General features: G+C 46.4%; 1 protein-coding gene across 1 annotated transcript in view; it reads left to right on the top strand.

Moving 5' to 3' along the window:
* Nucleotides 1–13970, top strand: part of Znf697 (zinc finger protein 697) — a 30538-nt gene extending 16568 nt beyond the window's left edge. The window contains exons 2-3 of the mRNA XM_052178572.1: nucleotides 9560–9836; nucleotides 12481–13970. Coding sequence (XP_052034532.1) covers nucleotides 9596–9836; nucleotides 12481–13934 — 1695 coding nt within the window. The 5' untranslated portion in view covers nucleotides 9560–9595 and the 3' untranslated portion in view covers nucleotides 13935–13970. The remainder of the gene's footprint in view (nucleotides 1–9559; nucleotides 9837–12480) is intronic.
* The last annotated feature ends 3176 nt before the right edge of the window (nucleotides 13971–17146 follow it).

Genomic DNA, 17146 nt, shown 5'->3' with positions numbered 1-17146 from the left:
ACCATTTTAGCAGTGGCTGATAGACGGCTTTTCCTCTTTCATCTCTACCCATCTAATCCTCTTTTCCTTGAAATTGTGTTGAAGTAAATTTCAGACGTTATCCTCTCATGTGTAAATATTTCATATATTGATGATAAAGGGCTCTGTAAACTTCTCCAAATGCCAACAACATAAAGATCAACAGTTCTTAATATCAAATAGCTAATCAGATTTTCACAATTACTTAGTTGTCTCACAGTTGGCTTTGGCTTTGGTTTTGGAGGGGGTCTCACTGTGTAGCTCAGGCTGGCCTTGGATTTTTAATGCCTGTCTGTATACCTTGCCCAATGGATTAGAACTTGCTTTTGTAGTACGCTAATTTGAGTTGTGATTCTGTAAGTACACACGTTGAGGTTGGTTGATTTATTACTTGCGTTTTGACCTTTGGACTTCCCTCCCTCCTTTCTGCTTTTTATTATATTTTTTTCTTGCTTTTTTTTTTGTCATTGTTCTCTTGGTAAATAAACTGGAGATCCTGTGTCTTACTTAGTTTCTTATGATCTGGCTTTGTGTATCCTGTTATTTTTAAATAAATAAGAATGAGTTATGTTTTTTAAAAGTGTTTTCAAGTGTATGCAAGTGTTGTTTTGTTTTACTTTAAATCAATCTAGTTGTGGAGTTCTGAGACTTGATGAGGCAGGAACATCTAGATATCAGGTAGCTTTGCATTTCCTCTGGCTACCCACTCATTGGACCCTATCCTGGCTGGTTCCACAGAGGTGTCACTTACCCAGCTGAAATACTCTGAGCGGGACATGCCAGCCATTCCTCGTCAGTAACACCAGGCAGTTATTTTGGGCAGAGAAGGGAACTGCCGTTTTTCCTGTTGAATCTACATGGGAAGCTGGGTGACAGAGTGTCTGCTTCAAACTCTTTGGCCCTGCACTCCTCTCTTCTTTGCTATGAAGAACATTTCTCTTAGGGCTACTCATTCCAGCAGAAACAGGATCAAAGAATCATTGAGATTTGGAAAGACTTGCTGAGATCGCTTGACCCCACCCAGAAACCTTGACACAGACCACCAGGCCCCACCAGTACTTCCAGAACAAGGCTGTTTATGAGCGCGTTTCATCAGACACACCTCCTCCTGCATTCCAAGAGTCTTCTTCCTTAAGCAAGATTAGTTATTAACTGTGTCTCTTTCTGTTGCGTATACCATACTCATGTCTAGAAAGCTTTCCCCCACTTTGAGGATTGTTTAGTTTTGCCACAGAGTCTTGCTCCATGGGCCTGCCTAGCCTGACACTCACTATGTAACCCAGGCTGGCTGTGTTTTCTTACTCAGCTTCCATCGTGTTTTATTCAGTCCCCGTCAGGTTGGGCTTCCAGGCCTCTCTAAGATCTCTCAGATCAACCTGAACCTTCTTCCTCGCCCTCTTTATCACATGATACAGAAACTGTATCCAAGTATATATTGTGTTTTTCATGACAAAAACCTAAGGTTTTAGGGGTAAATTTGAAATGTGAAGGGGATTATTTGAGATTGCTTTTTAGCCAAGGTGTGTGTGGTAGTTAATCTTTTGTGTCAGTTTGTCTGGGCAACAAAGCAGCAAGATACATAATCAAACATCTATGGCTATTTTTCAAAGATTGTATTTTTAGGGGCTGTTGAGATGCCTCAGTGGGAAAAGGTGCTTGCTGCCAAATTTGTGTGTGTGTGTGTGTGTGTGTGTATGTGTGTGCGTGTGTGTGAGACAGAAAGAACAAGCAAATTTATAAGTTTTATATTTAGTTATCCTACAAAGCTACAAAATATCCTCTTGACATCTGCAGTCATGTGTGCCATAATTCTTTATAGTCACTCCATGAGGTGGGTTTGGATGTGGTGAACATCTAAGACTGTGGACTCTGAGTAGAGCAGACTAGCATCTCCCATGTGGGTGTGTTTCCTCTTGTCTGTTAAGAACCTGAGTAGATCAAAAGTCTGATCTTTCTGAGCAAGGAAGATATTTTCGTCCCATTGCTTTTGGTGTCTGCACTCCAGGGTAGAGTTTGAAACTGTCAGCCTCCAGAACTGCATAAGCTAACTCTTTATTATAAATCTCTTTCTAAATATACATACATCCTAGGGGTTCTGTTGCCTTTGGAAAAACCCTGACTAATATAGCGTGGGATTTAAGAGGGCCAGAGTATGTCATAGATTAATCTTGACTCTCCTTTTTAGGGTGATGGGGAAGGAGTATGTCTTGCTATGTTGGCTGGCCTTAAAATCTCAATACCCTGCCTCAGCCTCCCCATGGAAAGATCATAGGTGTGTATTGCCACACCTGGGCCTGGCTGTCTGTTTTTAAGTGGTATTTTGTATTAAAGGGATGCAAAGATTGTTGGAGGGACAAGTCAGAAGACTGAGATTTGGGGCCTACCTCTTCTGACATTCTGCCTGTTTGTCTATAGCCCCGGTCAATTACTCTCTCTCAGCCTCTGTTTGTTCTCATAAAAGTTCAAGAGATTTTCAAGGTCCTTGAATCTGTGAAATACATTGAACAGAGAAGCCAGCTGCTGAGCAGGCATGAGGACAGCCTAGGGTCTCTCTTATGAAATAAGAAAAAAAAATCCCAAACAAAAAGCAGATAGCAAAATGCCAGTCTTCTGGGGAGGACAAAATCTGAAGGCTAGGTGTTCCTGTACTTCAGAGAGACGACATTAATCAGTAACACAGATCATACGGGTGGACAGGTGTCTACGTCTTGAACTGTCTCATCCTGAGTCAGGGGCTCCCTGGGCAGTCCTCCTGCCGCGACCCTTCGAATGCTGGAATTACAGTGTGCTTGCCCAGCTTCTCATGTGAAGGCAGAGCATCTAATTTTCATTTAGGATCTGTCTCTGCATCACACTGATTCTTATTTTGTCTACAAGGAGTTGCACAATACTCGCATGATGGAGGCTTGACAGGTGTGACAGGTCACACAAGCTCAGGGGTCCTGTCTGAGGTGATGGACAGGAAATACCTGGTTCCAAGGACATTGTGTGGTTTTCTGTGTCTGTCTTTCAGCTGGTATGTGTGCGAGCGTGTGTGTGTGTGTGTGTGTGTGTGTGTGTGTGTGTGAGTGTACGCGTGCGCGCACGCGTGCCAATCAGGGCCTCCCACTGGCTATGTCATCTTTGGTCTCTCCTCTCCAGGTGAAAAGGCAGTAACTACAGATCAGAAACTAGATTGCTCTGGCTTCTCCTGTCTGGAGAGTGGCCAGTACTTAGTTGCAGGCGTGTTTTACTGTTCTGTGTCTAGAACTCAGGTCCACCTTGCTCAGCAGTCTGCCACTCGGAACTCTGGCATGGAGGGTTGTGTGGTCTGTGAAAGCCAGTCAAGGCGAGGATCAGGTGGCCTCTTTGGATATGACTCATGGGAAGAGGGTGACAAAGCTGCTGTCCCTTGTTCACCAGAGACATCACCTGTCCAGTAAGGTGACTGACTTATTGCCCTGTAAGCTGGCCAGTAAGGATGCAGGACTCTGAGACCATCTCCCCCTCAAGAAGCAATTTGACTGTTAACTCTTTTACCTGGTTGCTGATGAAGATGGACAAATAATTAACCCTTGCAGTACCCAGTTGGATCTCCCTGCCTGTCCTGAATCCAGCCTTTTGGACTGCTGCCTGGAGTTGTTTTACCACTTTCTTTCAAATTGGGTGTCTTTGCTTGGACTCCTATATGCAAGAGTGGTGGGCCAGGGCGTGGGAAGCAGCAGGAAGAAGCTTCTAGATGCCGCTGCTGGATTTCTGGCTTACTCTTGAGGAGGTAAGGAAGGGGCCCCGAGATGAGTAGGAGACAGGAAGGGTACTTCAGTCTGGAGGCTGCTGAATGGAGCCACTCCTGGCCTCCTGCCCAGAGAGCACTTCCTTTCCCTGACAAGACGGCTCTGCTGGCCTGGCCACCTGCCACCTGGCAGTGGCCTTAGAGCATGACTCCTGTCCACCCAAGGTCTGAGGCAGTGGGCGGGAGGTTCCAGGTTTAGCCTGCCTCTTCGAGTCACAGGTTTTCTTGCCAGCTCTTCCCATTTGCTATGATACAGGTGAGTCTTAACTCTACCTAGGGGATGGGCCACATGCTCAGAATTTAGTTTTTGCTTTGTTTTGTTTTGTTTTTTTCCAATACAGGGTTTCTCTGTGTAGCCCTGGCTGTCAAGGGACTCACTCTGTAGACCAGGCTGGCCTCAAACTCACAGAGATCCTCCTGCCTCTGTCTCCCGAGTGCTGGGACTAAAGGCTTGTGCCACTACCGCCCAGTGGTATTCTTAACACATATGAGTAACCCACTTTCCTGATAGTTGTAGAATCAATGGAGAAGGACTGATCCAACTGCACGGTAAGCTGCCCAGGTCCAGTCAAATGAGACACTGCCTCCCAGCCTGGGACTACCTCAGCTGGTCTCTGGTCTCTTCTGGGCGGGGGCTGTCTCACTGCAGCAGGGCAGTGGGGCGTCCTGGATGCCACTGGAGGGTGGGAGTTGCTAGTGTTTTGTCACTTGATTATATTTCTGGCCTGAATTTCTGTCTGTAAAATCCAGGGGGGTGGGAGGGTGGTATGGGCTTGATTGCCCAACCATAGGAAGTCAGAGCTGATCTATGAAGGGGCGGGACCCTGATCAAAGGAATGATTTGCAGGTAGCGCTAGAGGGGGCTAAATATGTCAGTAAACCCAGGTCAAAGTCTGATTTCCAGCTCTCCTGGTTTCCTCTCCCCTCTGCTATAGTCTTCTCCTCCTGTTCCTTTTTATAGAGATACTTTGTGGGCAGGAATGTACCCCACTGAGTGAACTGTTAGGTATGAGAAACATACCTGACTGATCTCCTGGGTTTGGGTCTCAGTGTGTCATAAGCCTGGCAGACCTGTAGTACCTGTAATCTCAGGATCAGAAACTCAGGATTATTTTTGACTACGTAGGGAGCTCATGGTCAGCCTAGGACATAGACCATGTTGTTAACATAAATTAATAAAACCCCCAAAAGTTACTGGATCAGTTTTCCCTACTCGGTAACAGTATCTTCCAGGTGCACTGACTGGGCATTTCAGGCATCTTTCAGATGAGTTAGGCCCTTGAACATTTTCCTGGTTACTTTAAGGATATTAACATTTTTTAAAAGCTGAGGCCATAGAGGAGGAACAAGGGACATGAAAAATATAAATTTTAGACACTTGTATTTAAATAGTGTTAGAGAGTTGCCCAGCTCTGTCCTTAAGAGAAAGGTCATACGAAGGTGGTGGTGAGTTGACAAGGCAGAACTTGTAAAACTGACTTAGGGCCTCTATTAACCAACTAACCTGGTTGTCAAAGACTCAGACACATCCAACCTCTTTTAAAATTATTCATTTTTATTGCATATAGGGTTGTGGCAGATCCCCGAGAAATGGAGTTACAAACACCTGTGAGCTGCCACGTGGGTGCTGGGAATTGAACCTGGGTCCTCTGGAAGAACAGTCAGTGCTCTTAACTGCTGAGCCATCTCTCCACCTGCCCTCTACCTGCCCTCCACCTGCCCGCCAGCTGCACTCTAGCTGCCCACCAGCTACCCGCCAGCTGCACTCTAGCTGCCCACTAGCTGCCTTCCACCTCCCACATTCAAACTCCTGGAAGCAGAGATCAGACACATACACGGCACAGTGGTGGTGCTGGCTGCACCTGGGACTCTGTCCCAGCAGCACCTGCTGCTCCTGTGCTTCTGTGAGCCCCAGAAGTAGATGTGGAGTTAATTTTCCCTGCTGGACCACTCCCCTTTCCTTATTAATCTCCTCTCTGTTCTTCCTGGGGAAGCAGGCTCCTTTAGTGACAGTGTGAATTAGGCATGCTAAGCCACACACCCACTCCTGTTTAGCTTTAGACCCAAGTTCTGTGCTTAAGATGGATATTTTAGCAACTACCAACTGTTCACCCTATATCCAGCTCCCTTCAGCAACCACCCACAACTTGATTCTTGTCTTCACATGCTGAGTTGTTTATTAACAGCAGTAAGGACGTTCTGCCTGTAGTTGAAAAAATAATGTATTCCCAGGGCACATAGCTGTGGACAGTGACTTTAGTTTACTGTGCAATTATTTAAGTTAAGTACCTGGAACTTCATAATGAAGTCATTAATTATAAATTCTATTTACACTGTATCTAATGTGTTATCAGCTTTAACAAACGGTGACTTATCAGGCTCTTAGAATGACCCTGCATGTAGGAGGGAACATCCTTGTTTTTATGGACACAGAATTAGCCCTCCTCCAAGTCATGTGACTCACATAAAGTCAGGTGGCTGGTTGAGAGCAGACAGTTCAAGCATGGGTCAGTCTGGCTACAAAGTGGTCACCCTGCCCTGCTGCCTACTCATTAGCCAACCCTGGCGGAGAGCTCCCCTCCCCCAGAATAGTGCTGCTGCTTTCTGAGACTGGGTAGGAAAGGAGTTGGAACAATGTGGCTGAAGGTCTGCCTGCTGACGCTCGCCCTACAGAGTAGACAGAACTTCTGAAAGTTAGGTCCTCAAGAAGGACAGAACCCCAGCTGCTCTGCTTGTGGTTTTTGTTGCTTCTAGAATAATCACAGGTTTTTCATTAACATATTTGATTATCCCAAAAATAAAGGCAACTTTTTTTCCCCCTGGGTTAAAAAAAATACATGTTTACTGTAGGAAATGCAAATACATACAAAAATGGAGAATATCTCCCAAAGTACCAGCAGCTGTCTGAGAAGGTGGGCTGGGTCTCAGTCCGCTTTGTAGTTCACCTTGGTATAATCACTTCTGTTCTTGTTTCTGGTCTGTGAAGTTGGACAATGCCCATATCCTTGGGTTTTGGTAAGATAAGCATTAACAGAAACCTCCAAGAAGTGACCGAGAGATGGTTAATATTTTAATGATGAGTTCCTGATCTTTCTTTCTGAGCCTGTGTATATATGTGTTAACCTACATACTACTGTGTCTGCATTAATGAAAATAGGTATTTTAAAAACCAGCTGTAGCTTTTTATTAAGCAACGTGTAGTGTATCTTGAACACCCATTCTTACCTCTAAATAGCTTCCATCATTGCCTGATAGCTGCTTACAATCCAGGATGGGATGGTGTGAGTGGAATTGAGTGTGTCATTGCAGGTCTGTGTGTGTGGGAGGGCAGGGGGGCAGCAGGTATAGACTTCAAATCTCCTGTGAACATAAGGCATTTTAAGACAAATCTGTTAACATTGTTCATTTGGGTGATAGAGGCTCTTCTCCTTTTCCAGAGCCTTCTTAACCCTCCCTCCCCCTGTGGCGAGGATGAAGGGCTCCTTTTAGAGCTCAGACCCTGCTTTGATTCAATGTGGCAGTTTGTGGATTCAGATGCCGGGCTCAGTAGGGGAGCTCAGACCCTAGCTCTTTTTGAAGTTAGAGAACAGAGCTCCTGCATTTGATCTGATCTCTGGGTGCACAGGAAGTCACCAACCAGAGCATCCTCTGCTTCTTGCTCTCCAAGGAGCTGTCAGTCAAAAGTCTCAGCAGTAAAGCTGTACTCCTTTCCTGCCAGGTTGGATCACCATGTGCCATCCTTCAGGGAGGTGGGCTGCAGTCCCTGACCTTGCCACTTTAGTTTTGGGATACATCCCTTTTCTCTTACTGCAGTCAGCCAGTCAGAAACCTCTCTTAAACCCCTCCCCCACTAGCACAGCAATAAGCCACATTTGCAAACATTGCATGAGCCCCATCCCCCACCACTACCTTCAGGTGCACTGTATGTACATTCATATCAGGGGATGTACCTGACTGTTGAGTCTAACCTCTAGGAGGCAAAGGAGTGATGTAGAGAAATTTGGCAACATGAACAGTCCACCTTCCAAAGGAACCCACCTGCCCTGCATGATGCTGTTGATTGACTAAGTTCAGACACAACAGCTTCCCCAGGGCATTTAAGGGAAGGGCTCAGTCTTTACACTCTAAGAAGTGAGTATATCATCACTGTTGGGGTGATGGGTCTGCTCAGATTGTAGAGGAGCTGGTTTGTCTTGGAGAGGTGTGCAGCGAGGAACAATGCACAAATTTCACAGTAGCAAAGCTCAGAGCACTAAAGACTCTGATGTTTTCCAAAGTGTTTTTTAGTTTCCTTCTGATCCCTTCCCTGTGAAAAAGGTTAAGTAGCACTACTCTCTTTTGAGACTGAACCTACAACAGGGACGGGCTAGTTGACTTCCATTTGGCTCGCCTGATCCAGGGGAGGGTAGTACTTCTCTCCCAGAGGGCTTCAGAATCTGATGCTGGTCTTTTTTTTTTTTTTTTTTTTTTTTTGGTATGAGGTTTACCAGTAGTCCCTGATACATGTTCCTTTTTAAGTTCATCTATAACTAACATACCACACTGAATACAATTTAGACTGTGAATGTGGCTTGTAACACAGGAGGCCCTAGTATCCAGCTCTTGCTTCCAAGGAGCCTGCCACAGTTTCGATTGTCTTGGCTTTCTTCTTCTAAAGATACAGCAGAGCCTTACCACAAAGCCAGACTGAGTGTGCCTTGGAAGACAGTAGTCTTAGATAAGAAGTTGCCATATTGATGTTTGTTATTCTCCTGTACAGAGTGTACTTTCCCTCTGGCTCCATAAAGGGTCTCCACTAATTCGCTAAATACTTGTAAGAATGTTTCAGGCTTATGGAGGGCAGGCTTCCCAAAATGGAGGAAGCAAAGGGTAGCAAAAATGGCCTCCTGTCTACACTAGAAGTTTCATGGACTAGATAGAATTGTTATCAGGGCTTTTCTTCTTCTTTTTTCTTTTTTTAGCCTTATGTTTTTTGTTGGTTTTTTTTTTTTTTTCATCCATAGAAGTGGTTCATTTCTCTTCTGGGGACAGTGTTTAGAAGTATCCAGAGTGGTCTAGGGCTTAACATGTCATGATAGCCTTTTCAACTCCCAAGCCACTGACAAGAGAATTGTTGATGTTTTATATCAAGCAGGTTGAAAATATCAAACCCCACATTCAGTGTGTGGCTAGGTGGACATGGCCTGTGGTGGTCCGTGTGTGCTAAGCGTGACTCAGTGGCAAGCACAGAGTCAGTCTAAATAAACATGAAAGGTTTTTAAACAATTGAAAGAAAAATGTCATAGTCCTAGAATCTCAGCCCCTCAGAAAACAGATGCAGAAGACAGAAAGTTCAAGACCTATCTGGGCTACAGAACGAGTTCAAAGCCAGCTTGGGTAACTCAGCAAGACCTTATTCCAAAATAATAACTAAGTAGCTGGAGATATAACTCAGTAGTAGAGTGCTTTGGTCCTAGGTTCTGTCCCCCTGTACCGTGGATTAAAGTAAAATTGAAACCAACCAAAGCAATGTTTACATCAATGTTAAGTCATAAATGTACACTGAAACATTTACTTCATAGACTGAACTGATCTAGTTTTAGTCCTATGAGTATTGGCATGTGGCGTCAGCATGTGGCCGAGGTGTGCGTATGATAGTGAGTGAGTTGACTTGCTGTTGGCACTTGCAACTCTACATGTTCTATTGGATGGAGAGATCAAGACCACATGTAGTAAAAGCTTGAATCCAGGTTGATTGGATCTTTCCTTCTCTGTGTTTTGTCTGGGCAGGGATCCCACTCACCTCCTTTGCCCTTCTCTTGCTGGATGGAACAGGAAGATAATCAGGGTGTGTGTGGATACCAGACTTCTGAAGACAGAGGCATGGGGTCTGACTTTGAGAACTGTGAGGATCAAGAAGGGGACCCAGAAGAAAGAGGAGTGGGCTCTAATCCACGAGAAACAGAAGAGAGAGGCCATCTGGGGCAGGAGGTGGACTCCGATGGACCAGATGATGATCTAAGAGGGGAATCACAAGAGAGGGATATAGTGTCTACTGTCTGTTCAGGTAAGAAGACTGAGTATCCTCCGAGGTTGTGAAACTCACATTTACATTGGATTCCACTGGCATACAACCAGTGCCAGCATCCTGGGGACCTAGGGGTGGACTCTCTAGAGGCCAATGAGTAGGATTCTCCCCTGATTTGGCTCTCCTAATGTTGGTGCTGTGAGTACCCATTCCTTTATACCTTCCACCAGTGAGGCCACGCTGGTAAGAATGTGTAGCGGGCCATGCATGGGTGCTGCTCCTTGTCACAAACGACCACAGTAACAACATTATAGTGGAGTTGCAGGCAATACTGGGCTCTGTCTCACAGGTTGGGGGAGTACTGTGATGTGTTGGCTTTCAACAGTGACTTAGGAGCCTAGAGAGATGGCTCAGTGGTTAAGAGTGCTTACTACTCTTATAGAAGACCTGAGTTCAGTTTTAAGCACCCATATCATTCAGCTGATAACCACATGGAATCAGTTCCAGAGGATCCAATGTCCTCACCTCTACAGGTACTTGGTACATACAAACTCAAGTTCGTACACAATAGATGAGTAAATACATATATATTTTTAATTTCAACAGTGACTTAGCACAGTGCTGGGTGAAGTACATTGATATTTCTGGTTAAAGCATCATTTTCTTCTCTTGACAAGCAAATTTGTTGGTTAAGTGACCTGTGTTCATGAGGCTGATTACCCAAGTGCCCAAGTTTCCTGGTTCCCACCCCTTGCTATTTCTGACCTGAAAGCAAATGCTGGGTCTCTAGCCACTTCCTTATTTCTGTCTTTGGGTATTGGTTGCTTTGTCCTGTTCGGGATATACAGCAGGGACAGAAAAGATCTGAAATACTATCTGGCCAGAACTGTGTGTTTACATTCCTTTCCCAATGACAGTCCCAGACTCCCTGTTCCTCCCCTCCACCTTCTCCACTGTACACACAAGCCCACTGCTTGAGGAGGAGGCAACCATAGACTGACAGGTAGATATCTTCTACCAGTTTCTAACTTAACTAGTTCTGGGCTGCTTGTCATCCCTTACCCATCCCTCCTTCACCAATGCTGAGTTCAGTTTGCTCACAGGTATGTGCAACCCACTACTGAGAACTGCAGCGAATGCTCCAATACAAAATTGTAAATGTAATTAAAACCTGAGGTTGTATGCGTATGTGTGTCTCTCTGTGTGTGTGTGTGTGTGTGTGTGTTTGTGTGTGTTATATGAATATCAGAGGTCATCCTTGGCCATTATTCCTTAGGAGTCATCTAACTTGATTTTGAGATAGGGTCTCTTTGGCCTAGAGCTCACCAAGGTAGGCTAGGTTGGCTGGCCCACAAACCCCAGGGACATCTGCTTGTTTCAGTCTCCCCAAGAATTATAAGCACTAACTAACCTACTTGGCTTCCCACCCCCCCAACATAATATCTTTATTGGTAATTTTGGAATGTCACATCATGTACCCATCACAGTCACTTCCTAGCCCTCCCATGTTTGTTCCCCTACTCTTGTGACCTCTCCACTGACCAGACAAAAGATGGAGAAAAGAAGAGGAGGGGGGAGCATTTGATAGGTTCTGGGTATCAAAATTAGGTCCTCATTACAGAAGTTCTTAACCTGTGAGACCCAACCCCTTTGGGGTTGTCTAATGACCCTTTCATAGGGGTTGGCATGAGATCCTAGGAAAACACAGATATTTACATTACAATTCAAACAGTAGCAAAATTAGTTATGTAGTAGCAAGGGAAATACTTTTAGGGTTAGAGATCACTAAAACATGAGGAACTGTATTGAAGGGTCGCAGCATCAGGAAGGTTGAGAGCCAGGGCTTTAGAGCAGCGCTCTCCTGATTTTTTTTTTTTTTCCTTAAGACTTGACTGCTTTTCGAGCACAAACTTTGTAGATGACAACAGAGTGTTACAATGTCAAAGGGTGGACATGCTCTCAAGCTGTTCCCAGACTGACCAAATGGTTTTGCTTTTGTTTTAGAATCTGTCTGGGGGAGCTGAGGAGTCCTACTGCTCTTACTCTCCGTGACTGACTTGTGCTTTGAGGCTCTAGCTTTAGAAAGTATGGTTGAGCCGGGCAGTGGTGGCGCACGCCTGTAATCCCAGCACTTGGGAGGCAGAGGCAGGCGGATTTCTAAGTTAGAGACCAGCCTGGGCTACAGAGTGAGTTCCAGGACAGCCAAGGCTACACAGAGAAACCCTGTCTTGAAAAACCAAACCAATAAAATAAATAAATAAATAAATAAATAAATAAACGAATGAATGAATGAATGAATAAATAAATAAATAAATAAATAAAAAGAAAGTATGGTTGAGGGGGAAAAAAAGCCCTGCCCCCTATTTTTCCTTCTGGAGACATTTTTCCATCTGGTACAAACCTGGCCATTTGCAGACTTCAGGCGATTCAACTGAGCAGTGTCTGGGGTGTCTAGTAGGCAGGGTCTGCCAGAAGAGTTGGCAGTGAAACAGAGCGCACTAGCACTATCGTTTAGTCTTACCTGGAAGAAACTGGTAGGGATGAGGCTGGAGTAAAGGTAGGGGTAAGGAGGCTGGGGGTGGGGCGTTACTGCTGTGGTTCACAGGCCTTGTAGGACTGTTTCCCTAGCATTTCCTTTGCAAATCAGGTCTAGCTGACCCCATTGCCAACTTGTCTGTTGCAGAGGGGTTGCTGAGTGAGGAAGAAGGAGCTATCCTCTGTGAGGAAGAGGACGACCAGCCTGGTGTGGCTGACATGGCATTGTTCCCAGGACTGTCAGAATCTGACAGCATATCCCGGAGTCCCCGCAGAGAGGAAGAGGAGGAGGAGGAAGACGAAGAGGAGGAAAGCGCTGGGGAGAACCGATTGATAGAGGAGGAAGAGCCATTGCCTACTCCGGTGCTTCCCTGGAGGCGTCACCTCTCCCTGGGTGGTCGACACCGGGGTGACAAGCCTGCTCATCGCCGCTTCCACCGGCTCCATCACCCCATGGCCATGGACCTCGGAGAACTCGACAGCCTGATGGCCAGCATCATGGACGCGCCCACCATCTGCCCGGACTGCGGGGAGAGCTTTAGCCCGGGCGCAGCCTTCCTGCAGCACCAGCGCATCCACCGCCTGGCGGAGGCCGCGGCTGTGGCCAGCCTGGAGCCTTTCGGTTTGGCTGGCGAGTGTGATGGAGTGGTGGGGATGATGGGCGTGGGCATGGGCGTGACCAGCGGCTTCGGGGCGGGGCCCACGCTGGCCCGGCCCCCTCGCGAGAAGCCCTTCCGCTGCGGGGAGTGCGGCAAAGGCTTCAGCCGCAACACCTACCTGACCAACCACCTGCGGCTGCACACGGGCGAGCGGCCCAACTTGTGCGCCGACTGCGGCAAGAGCTTCAGCTGGCGTGCCGACCTGCTCAAGCACCGGCGCCTGCACACGGGCGAGAAGCCATACCCGTGCCCGGAGTGCGGCGAAGCCTTCAGCCTCAGCTCTCACTTGCTGAGCCACCGGCGCGCGCACGCGGCGGCGGGCAGCGCGGGCTCTGCGGGCTCGGCAGCGGCGCTGCGGCCCTTTGCGTGCGGGGAGTGCGGCAAAGGTTTCGTGCGCCGCTCGCATCTGGCCAACCACCAGCGCATCCACACCGGCGAGAAGCCGCACGGCTGCGGCGAGTGCGGCAAGCGCTTCAGCTGGCGTTCGGACCTGGTGAAGCACCAGCGGGTGCACACGGGCGAGAAGCCCTACATGTGCTCCGAGTGCGGCGAGACCTTCAGCGTGAGCTCGCACCTCTTCACGCACAAGCGCACGCACTCGGGCGAGCGGCCCTACGTGTGTCGGGAGTGCGGCAAGGGCTTCGGCCGCAACTCGCACCTCGTCAACCATCTGCGCGTGCACACCGGCGAGAAGCCCTTCGGCTGCGGCCAGTGCGAGAAGCGCTTCAGCGACTTCTCCACGCTCACGCAGCACCAGCGCACGCACACCGGCGAGAAGCCCTACACGTGCCTCGAGTGCGGCAAGAGCTTCATCCAGAGCTCCCACCTCATCCGCCACCGGCGCATCCACACCGGCAACAAGCCTCATAAATGCGCCGGCTGCGGCAAGGGCTTCCGCTACAAGACACACCTTGCACAGCACCAGAAGTTGCACTTGTGCTAGGGCGGGCAATGGAACAAGGCGGTGCGGTGGGAGTCCTCTGGCTACTGATCTGTAGATGTGGGGGAAGGGGCGGGAGGGACAGCCTGAGAGTATCAGGGGGAGCCTTGTGGTGTTTGGGGGGACCCCGAGGGGACGGTTTAATAAGAGTTGTTATTTCGAGGTGCCACCGTCCAAGTAACTCTTAGAAGATGTGCTTGACTTGATAGCTTACTTAAATACACACTTGAAGGAGTGAAGAGTTTGGGTGAGCAGACACTTGGAGGACCCCGAGGAAGGGCATTTGGGGGCCCTTGTAGAGAGTGTTGGGATGCATTTATGAGAACCGGGATAGGTGATTTGTTTAGAGGTACAGGGGTATAACCAAACACCAGTAGAAATAAGGCTGTCACACTCCCCCCCCCCCCCCCCCCCGGCATGGTAAGACTGTGTTTACCCTGACACCTCTCAAATCTGCTCTACTAGGGCCTGGCCCTTCTAGACATCCCTACAGAAGAGGTTGCATAGTATCCATTTCCCTTTCTATAAGCCCCAGCTGCTGTTTTGAGACATCCAGGGGAAATCGAGCAGAAAAGCTGCAGTTATTTCAAAGGACGAACGTTGAGTTTAGAAATTCACATAAATTGGTTCTCATAAATCCTGCACCTGTTTCTTTGCTAATTCTTGAAACTACTCAAGCTTCATTTGGGTCAGGGGTGCCTAGGGATGGCCCCAACTGCATGTAAGTCAGGACCTGCCTGCCAGGTCTCAGTTCAACTTGGAGTGTAGGTTTCAGGAGAACGGTAGATTGTCAACAGCTGCCTCAGAAACATGTTCACAAAAGTCAGCCAGCTAACTCAGTTTTGTTGGCTTAGTGTGGACCAGGAAAGCTAAGTTCACGGGATGGGATGCCTTCATTCGCATGTGTGTGTACCCTGCCCCCACGAACCCCAACTTATGCACAAATTAATGAGAGATGTGATCCAAGCAGGAGTTTCATCTCGCCCCTCCCCCCTCCCATTTATAAGAGGCACTGATGTATACGTGGAGGGTACAGTCAGGGAGAGGTGGACACACAAGATTGCCAAATAGCACACACAGTGAATGTTTTCTAGTTATACAAGATGCCAAAATAGCACTTTTGTATTTAACAGAGTGCTTTATGCTTTTTAATGACTGTTAGTGTTTCTCACATGCCTGTGAGATAAATCAGTACTGCAAACTGTGATTTGGGAAAAGTCTGGGGTAGGAGTGTGGCAAGCCTTTCAAAGAAAGGCCGAGGACCATGAATGGTGGAGCCTGGTCTTTTGTGTTCTCAAGCTTACATGCTCTAATTTATACAATAAAGCAAGAAGACTAAGTGTAAGACATTCTTACACTTGATGGAAAAATTAAAGCCTAGAAGGACCAAAGATGTCCTTATTGACAAAGCTGGCCTTTGTCACCTGATTCCAGTGTTCTCACTATCTTCTATTTCTAGTGGAGAGCTGTAATCAAATGACTTGTATAGATTTTGGTTTCCTACCTTGAAGATCCCTCCCCTCAGTTAGCCTTTAGAAATCAGTGCAGTGACAGGCAGTAAAAGTTTTCTTCACTAACATTTATTATCCTAGATTGTTCATGGGAATCTTTAACTGGGGGACACAGTTGAAGGTGGGGTGGGGAAACTATACAATTGTTTTTACAGTTTTAGCCAAGTTTCTGTGAATGCTAGTGATTTATACTTGATTATTTGTATTTTTGTAATGAGCTTCTTGGAGACTCTAGGGAAGCATTTTTGTGTTTTCTTTTTTTTTTCTTTTTTTCTTTTTCTTCATTCTAAGAACACTTTTAAAAGAAATCTGGAAAACACCCAGGCTTTTGTATATTTCCTGCTGATATTGTCCACTTAATCTGTTTACTGTTGTTCACAGATGAAAATAGATACTCACACTAGGGCTAGTTTTGAAAAACACTAATTCTCTCCCAGTTTTATTTCGTGAAGACTTACACATGCAAAGTCTGTGGCCCCTATTTATTCTGACCTTTGCCGTCTAGCTGCCCAGTGTATGAGACCCACTTAAAACAATGAAGCCAGTTTGTAGGCAATCTTAATATTTATTCTCTCCCTCCCTCCCTCCCCCCCCCTCAGTCCAAGGTTTCTTTACATAGCTCTGGCTGCCCTGGAACTCACTACGTAGACCAGGCTGGCCTTGAACTCAGAGCTCTGCCTGCCTCTGCCTCTGGAGTGCTGGTATTACAGGCGACCCTACCATAACCAGCTTTTTTCTTTCTTTGTTTTTCAATGCACATCTACCTCTCCCCTGTTTTAAGTTCTCTCAAGTGTGTGCCAATGAAATCTAACCCAACTTTTGACTCTTCACATATTTTTTAGCCACTTTATGGGCTTTTTGTTTTGGCCTTTTTCTGCCATTATTACACACACAATATAGCCATTATACTGAACAGTAGCTTTAGAGAGTGGGCCAAGCTGGTATGAAGTAACGGCAGTAGGAACTCGTGGACGTCTCTCTCTTGTTTTTTCTATTGCCGTGGATGAGAGAATCAGCTACTGTGTTTTTCCTTGTCTGAGCCAAATCCCTCAGCAGAAGAAACTGTCCAGCCCCCAACGAGTGCTCGAACAGTGTATTTAAAATGTGATTCTATTTCTCTTCTTCAGGGAGCATGCCTGCATTACATGAAATTCCGTGCACCCAGGTGGTTATTTCTTGTCTTCCGTCTTAGAAGAATAGCATTTCTTCAGGATACTCTTGTGTCTGTGGTTCATGCTTGAAATGTTAAAGATTCCTTGATCCAACTCATTACTGAGTTGGAGGCATTTGTATTATTTATTTCCTGGGGAATTTGGTCAAAAGCCGGCTTCTTTTGCTGTCTTTAATAAGCAAAACTTGAAGTTTATTGAGCTTAAATGACTTAGTTCTGAGGCAGAAGGAGAAGGTGAGAAGTTAACCCTTTGAGCCACGTGGTCTCTTTTAGAGTCTAGAGACTGTACATATATGTGAAAAGTTTATATATATATATATATATATATATATATATATATATATATATATGAAAACCCAGTGTTTATAGACAATCTGAACTGTGTTTCTGATGTTGGTGCACACTTTCCATTTTAGTGCTATTTTACATCTGTTTGTTAATGTATTAAGTAGTTTAATGATCTCAAGAGTACCCGATTCTGTGAGTGTGCTTGTATATGTGGGAACTGCCCTTTCTGCAGGTTTTATTTAATG

This window comes from Apodemus sylvaticus, chromosome 4, assembly GCF_947179515.1.
Source record: "Apodemus sylvaticus chromosome 4, mApoSyl1.1, whole genome shotgun sequence".
Taxonomy (NCBI): domain Eukaryota; kingdom Metazoa; phylum Chordata; class Mammalia; order Rodentia; family Muridae; genus Apodemus; species Apodemus sylvaticus.
This window is presented reverse-complemented; position numbering and strand designations above follow the sequence as displayed.